Source organism: Phodopus roborovskii, unplaced genomic scaffold (genome assembly GCF_943737965.1).
Source record: "Phodopus roborovskii unplaced genomic scaffold, PHOROB, whole genome shotgun sequence".
In the NCBI taxonomy this organism is placed as follows: Eukaryota; Metazoa; Chordata; class Mammalia; order Rodentia; family Cricetidae; genus Phodopus; species Phodopus roborovskii.
In genome coordinates, this window is record NW_026126547.1 from 13631768 (window position 1) to 13639207 (window position 7440).

The following is a 7440-nucleotide window of genomic DNA, read 5'->3' on the forward strand; positions in this document are numbered from 1 at the left end:
AGGGTTAAGAGCACTTGCTACTCTTACAGAGGACCCAGGTTTGGTTCCTAGCACCCACCTTAAAAGTAGCTCATAACAACATATAACTCCTGTTCCAGGGGATCTAGTGTCTCTTCTGGCCTCCACAAGTAGGCACACACTTGATGTGTGCATGCATGCAGGCACTCACATATACACATGAAATAAAAATAATAAGAGAGCGATGGGTTCTGGGATCTGAATTCCTAGCTACTCTGTGCCTTCTCCTCCTCCTCCATAAAGTGCAGAGAATAATAGTCTCTCCCTCAGGACTGTTAGAAGCTTAAGGGGGTGTGCATAGAGCAGATGCAGATCCGAACCAGCTGAGAGTAAACTCATAGTAAATAACAGTGTTACTATTCCAAACAAGAAACCCAGCAAGCAACAGTCTGCACATAGTTGGGACTTCTTGTTGCTCACCTCATGCCTTCCTCTCGGAGCAACAAAGAGTACAGATAATTTCTAACTATTTACATCAATTAGAATTTGGTTTTCAGCGTACAACTGGTCAAGGCTACTGGTATATTAAAAATCTCTCCCTCTGGCTCCAATCTGATGCTGAGACTTATTTTTATATGCTGATAGATTATAGAGCAGTGAAGCCTAGAGAAATAAAATTCTTGATATTTTTCTCTTAATATTAGGTTTTCTAAAAAATCTTAAGTAGAATTGACTATCATCACTCAATTAAAATTATTGTCCCAATTAGTTTTTTTTATTTTTCTTTATAATGCTAAATGAAAGGACCTAGAGATGTATTTAATTTTGATCATTTTCAAAATATGTTTGAGGCTGATCTCTCATCTAGCTTGGTAAATAAGATGTAGGTTTATTTTTTAATAAGTTATTTTTTTACAGTTATTATTAGAATATGGATGTTTGTTTCTCTTTCTTGTTTTTATTAAACTAAATAAACAACATCCTTATTAATGAAAGATTGGATCATGATAAAACATAATAGTAACAGTGTTTTTCCACATCCTTATCAACAAACAATATTTAAAATGAATGTGATTAGTTTTTTGAAAATCAAGATGACAGCTGTTTGCTCACATATTTGAAATTTAACTTCAAAAAGCACCTTGTATTTATATGTTTATCTTATCCTTTGTAATTTTCTTAAGTTTTCCAAAGTTAATTTTCTGCAGATATCATCCCTATGGAAAATTAAAGATATCTGCACTATAGATAAAGTCTAAGAAAAATCAGAAACCAGTCCAGTAAATTACTTCATTATCGCTAGATGAATTACCTGCCTTCCAAATTGAGCAAGAACATTCGTGCTGAGTTTGTCAGATAGAATTCATATTTCAATCCAGTTATATGTCAGGTGCTATCCAGTGTCTCAGTGAGCATTGAGGACTTCTGGTGGGAGGAAGGACAGGTAGAAGATTTCACAATCTTTTTTAAATCTGTACCTTTAGGCCTTGGGAGGCAGACGCAGGTGGATTTCTGTGAGTTTGAGGCGAGCCTGGTCTACAGAACAAGTTCCAGTACAACTAGGGCTGCAGAGAGAAACCCTGTCTTGGAGAAAATCAAAACAAATCTATACCTTCTAACCAGATTTAATAGGACTTCTGACAAAAACCAGTGAAAGAGATTCTTTAAAAACAAAATAAATAAATAAATAAATAAATAAATAAATGGATGTCAGAGAAATAGTATAAAGTGTGGTAGAAAATTGACAGTTCTACTTATAGCTAGAACTTGGTACATAGAAATAACAGGAAATTGGTTTAGGTTGACTTTTTTAAGGCAGCCCTTGGGTTCACTTCTGTCTCCTCTGGAAAAGTAAAAACCATACAGTGAGGCACAGAGTTGTGATTCCAGATACTTGGAAAACTGAGGCAGAAGGAGGTAGAGTTCTAGGCCATCTTGAACTATCTAGGTAGTCTCCTCTCCCCCACACAACTGTTTGTAGAGAGTTGGTATTTTCTACATGCCATCATTAAACGTTAAAGAATCTGTGACGTCTAAATGTTTCCGCTAAAACCAGTGACACTTTTGCCATCTGTTTCATTCCTTTCTTTTGTTCCCCCTTCAAATTTCAAGATGCAAAAAACTTTCTTACTAGCTAGTACTTTAAAGATAGTTTACTCTGACACCTGCCTCACTGAGGACTCCATCCTCTAAAAACCTTACTGCTCAGAAATGAAAAAATACCAAGGTATATGACAAATCCTTCAGCCTACATAGAGAATTCTTTTTCTGTGCTTCCTTGGGGGACCCTGGAACAAAGTACCTTTGAAGTACTGTTCTTTGAAGTTTAGTTATTTGATGTCTCAATTCTTATCAGAGTAAGTAGTTGGAGGAGAGGCTTGTTCCTAAAAGCAAGCACAACCAAAAGCAAAAACTGACAGCTGCTAATAACTAATGCAAAGAGGTGGAGAACTGTTGCAGAGACTCGGAGCAAGGCTGTGTCTATAGCCATTAGTGAGGACCAGTGTTTGTGGACAGCTCCTGAACACTGCAGCGGGTTAGCGTTATTGCAGGGATGTTCCAGAGCTGTCATAAAAGATTTACTCACCTTCATTGTATTCTGTTACGGTGGTGTAGTATGGTAGATATATTTCTCCCTTAAAAGGGTTAAAGCCTAAGGCACTTAGAAATGTCCCCACTTAATTCTTTGCTCCAAGTGACTGCTGTATCAGAGAGTGTGACAGATTAGTTTTCAAAACTAAAGGGCATAGTTGAGTAATGTTAAGTTTGAGATTTAGAAATTTCAGAGGCCTAATGCTTTTACCATGTCTCTTTCTTAATGGATTCTACTGTGGTCTTTGAATGAAGTCATTTGTTCTTTTTTTTTCCCCTGTAGATTGGTCGGTCAACTGAAAGTCCTATTGATTTTGTAGTAACTGACACAGTTCCTGGAAGTCAGAGTAATTCTGACACACAGTCAGTACAAAGCACTATCTCAAGATTTGCCTGCAGAATCATATGTGAGCGCAATCCCCCCTTTACAGCTCGGATTTATGCTGCAGGATTTGATTCATCAAAAAACATCTTTCTTGGGGTAAAAAGCTTTTTTTCCCTAATGTATTCTTTTATACAAGTTTCCATTTCCAAATTGCACATAAGTAGAAACTCACTATTTTTATAGGAAAAGGCTGCCAAATGGAAGACATCTGATGGGCAGATGGATGGCTTGACCACTAATGGTGTTCTTGTGATGCATCCGCGCAATGGGTTCACAGAAGACTCCAAGCCTGGAATATGGAGAGAAATATCAGTTTGTGGGAATGTATTCAGTCTTCGAGAAACCAGATCAGCTCAACAGAGAGGAAAGATGGTAAGTACTTGTGTGTAGCTTCTTTTTACAACAATAAACATAGGGTGAATTGAACTGGAAGAGAGAAAGAGGGAGGGAGGGAGGTGGTTGGTTGATTGGGTTTTTTTCAGCTCTTACACATATTCCTGTTACACAAAAAACTAAGACCATCAAACACTGACCTCCAAACACTAATCCTAGAGGATAGTATTTTGTTTCAGTTAGAAAAGATTAAGCATCTATTTTTTGTGCATGTTATTGACTATACTTAACTAATTAAAAATAACTAAGTTTGTTGATTAGCCAGATGATTAAATCATAAGTTATCTTTTGGCTTGAGAGAAGTTACTATTCAACGTGTTATTGGGTTTTTTTTATTTATTTTTATTTAATTTTATATAACAAAGTCCAATTAAATGAAAACAAACATTTATACACAATATTTGGGAATTTGGGCGTCGTTCTTTCCAAACTACTTCCTGCTGGTAAGGGGCACTGTCTTGGGGGATTCGAAGAAGATTCAGATATCCTAGCTGTAGTCTGTAGGGCTGTTTTGTCCAGCTGTTTGGAATGTAGGATCAGCTTGTACTCTGTTTCAGGCGGTCTGGCGTGATCAAACCACATTAGTCTGGAAGGAATCCACATCTTTTCATTTTCTGTGGAAACAAAAATAGAAATACTTTTCCCCAGTAACTTGTTCTTCAACTTAAATTTTGGAATCAAAGCGTTTTTTTTGTTTTTTTTTTTTTTTTAATTTATTGTTTTACATGTCGATCCCAGTTCCCTCTCCCTCCTTTCCCTCCAGCCCTCCCTCCCTCCTTCCCTCCCTTTTGCCCTCTCTGCCCTCTCCCATGCACTCTAAACACCCTCCCCTCCCAACCCCCCACCAATACCATATGTAGGGGAATGCCATCCAGTTGGGGTCATGTAGATCTGACAGGTCCTATGAAGTAGGGACTAGGGCTTCTCTCCTATCTCTAGAATAAGGCAGTTATCCCTCCTTGGGGGATATGTTTGCAAAGTCCTTTTGTGCACCAGGGATACATCCTGGCTTCAACGTGTTATTGTTTGTTGACTTTCAAATTTAGCATTTTTCATTACTTCTAAAATTTCTATTTCCACATTACACACAAATAGAAACTTCCTTAAGTCTAGCAGGTAATCATGGAAGGTTCTTTGTCTTATTAAACTTACTGAAGACCTAGTATAAACATAATGGTAAAGTGGTTTTGATTCTTTTCTCCTTCAGGTGGAAATCGAAACCAATCAGCTACAAGATGGCTCCTTAATTGACCTTTGTGGTGCAACCTTGCTTTGGCGTACTGCGGAAGGCCTTTCCCACACTCCTACTGTGAAGCACTTAGAAGCTTTAAGACAGGAAATCAATGCAGCACGACCTCAGTGCCCTGTAGGGTTCAACACACTAGCCTTTCCCAGTATGAAGAGGAAAGACGTTGTAGATGAAAAACAACCGTGGGTATATCTAAACTGCGGCCATGTTCATGGTTATCATAACTGGGGAAACAAAGAAGAACGTGACGGAAAAGATCGTGAATGTCCTATGTGTAGGTCTGTTGGTCCCTATGTCCCTCTGTGGCTTGGATGTGAAGCTGGATTTTATGTGGACGCCGGCCCTCCCACCCATGCCTTTAGCCCTTGTGGGCACGTGTGTTCAGAAAAGACAACGGCCTACTGGTCCCAGATCCCACTTCCTCACGGTACTCACACTTTTCACGCAGCCTGCCCCTTTTGTGCACATCAGTTGGCTGGTGAACAAGGCTATATCAGACTTATTTTCCAAGGACCTCTAGACTAACAGCTGTCTCTAGGACTGCATTATAAGTTTATAAGCTAAGTGAGTTGGGTTTTCCAACCAGTTGTCCACGTAAGTTTCTCTGCTCTGGTCATTTGCATTAAGATGAAGAATTTTTTAAAATATTTATAATAGCAATTTCTGAGAAAAATCTGGGAAACTCAAGCAAAGGAATTTTTGAAAGTTCCAAACTTCTGAATTCTGAGTTTTGAAAATATATTTTGAGGAGAAAAAGACATAGTCTAATTTGATGCCTTCGTTTTAGTGTTTTGAATCACCACCCATGCTCAGTGTTGAGTTGTTCTGTATAACTGAGGGTCTGTTGGTTCAAACTACATTAGTTTACAATTTGTTGCAAACATTGTAAAATATAGCAACATGTATATTAATTTTTTCTATTTATCTTTATCATAGAAAATATCTTAGACTGTCGTGATAGCGTAGCATGGTAATGATGGTGTCACACGCTTCTGGTGTGAGTGGTAGTTTAGTGGGCACATAGCTCGAGGATTTGCAAAGTTATGGAGAAAGGCAAGAGAGCTTCCCTCCCCCAGGCCCGTATAAATAGGGAATTTGATGAATTAGATTATTTCATAAAACCAGATTCACATTAATTACCATTGTCTAAGAGGTGTTTGTTTTTAACCACATTGAAGTTAATCGGAAAACATTTTTTTCCTTAATGTTTCTCTCAAGTGTAGTACTATAACAAAGCTAATGCTAAGAGACATTTTATATGCTCCTTTGAATATGCAATCTAATCTAGATGATCTATTTTTCTCCCATGGTAACTGATCTGTTTTTAGTGCCAGCAACATTTGGCAAGTTTATTTTTTTGGATATAAACTGTGGTTCATCTGTTCACTGTTTCTAAAAAAAAAAGAAAAAAGAAAAAAATCCTATGAGAAAGTACATAAAAAATTAACAAGAAATTAACAAGAAAAGAAAATTACTTGATTTGCTTTTAGAAAAATGAAATAAAAAGTGTTTTGTAAATTATTCTGTATTTGGGTTATTCCAAGCAGTAGAAATCTAGAGCTACAAAGGGTTGAATGGCAGTAGTACCTCCCTTTTAACCCAGCAGACCAGCCTTAACTGTGGGCTTGACCCCTGAGGACAGTGGCCTGCCTCCGTGTGACTCGGGAAAAGTTTGGTTGGCAGATGAAGGCAAGTGGCCGCAGAGGAGGACACGCCGCAGGCTCTCTCCGTTCTCTAATCCAGTATGTGCTTTGCAAGACAGTTCTTTCTCACCCTAGCCTTTTTTAAAATGCACCAGACATACAAACAGTTGCACTACACCAAACCCTTCTAACACTTACAGAAATCAGCGTACATTTAGATTAGACACAGTCATGTTTCAGTTTTTGATTTCTTTTAGTTTGAAAAATTGTATAATATTTAATCGACTATTGTCAAATTCTTATCTGTGTTAGTATAGCTTTTCTTTATCTTACTACATCAGTGTTTTGATTTTTTTTTTTTAAGTAAAACAAAAAAGTCACTTAGAAGCCATGAACTATTTTATTTTACTTGATTGTCAAATTCTTTGTTTTGAAAATGATCATTTGGGTTCACTCAGGAAATGCATGTCAAGAAATTTGTATTATAAGTTAGCTGTGATGTATTAGTAACTGCTGGTTATTACCCTTTTTTCAAAGAGATTTAGTTGATTTTGAAGTTTTCTGGTCACATGCTTTGTGACTAATGCAAGGAAATCGAGTCCTGTGTTGTGTTTGTTCTTGTCATTTCTGTTGGGCTATATATTGTAGCTTAATTTTTATTTGCAATTAATTTATTCAAACTAAGTAAATACTTTTCAAAATAGATATTTGAATTTGTCTCTGTGGGTTCCTTTTTGCACAACTGAGATTGGGAAGCCAGAAGTGATAATTCTACCCCAGACTAACCAGATCTGCCTCACTCTGCATAGGAGTTTGCATTTAATGGAACACTAAAATCTCTGGTCCCCAGGTTAGGCCTGTTAGAGAGCTGACAACTGAGCTACCTGAATCGTGCTTATGATGATAAAGGTTACATCTTCTTCCCAGAAGCCCTGAATTTTCTCTCCTATTCGCTAAGAAATAAAATAAAACATGGCTCATTTTCTATGAGACACAAGTTTTTAAAACTCAGGAGATAAAAAAAATTAGTCAGGTGTTTTTGTGTAAGTACTTTGAGAGGTAGTTCTGTTTTATACTTACTCGTCTGTATTAAAGGAATTTCAGGGACAGGACAGGTGACTCCGCGGTTAAGAGCCCTTACTGTTCTTGCAGAGGATGGGAGTGTCATCCAGCACCCACGGCAGGTGGCTTGTACCGCCTTTGACTGCCTCTTCTGACCT

The 7440-nt window shown here is 37.6% G+C and overlaps 1 protein-coding gene across 2 annotated transcripts in view; it reads left to right on the forward strand.

Moving 5' to 3' along the window:
- Positions 1–6925, forward strand: part of Peli1 (pellino E3 ubiquitin protein ligase 1) — a 59898-nt gene extending 52973 nt beyond the window's left edge. For both annotated transcript variants that reach the window (XM_051200654.1, XM_051200655.1), the window contains exons 5-7: positions 2834–3031; positions 3119–3307; positions 4536–6925. In XM_051200654.1, the coding sequence (XP_051056611.1) occupies positions 2834–3031; positions 3119–3307; positions 4536–5102 (954 nt within the window). In that variant the 3' untranslated portion in view covers positions 5103–6925. The remainder of the gene's footprint in view (positions 1–2833; positions 3032–3118; positions 3308–4535) is intronic.
- Positions 6926–7440: the final 515 nt, after the last annotated feature.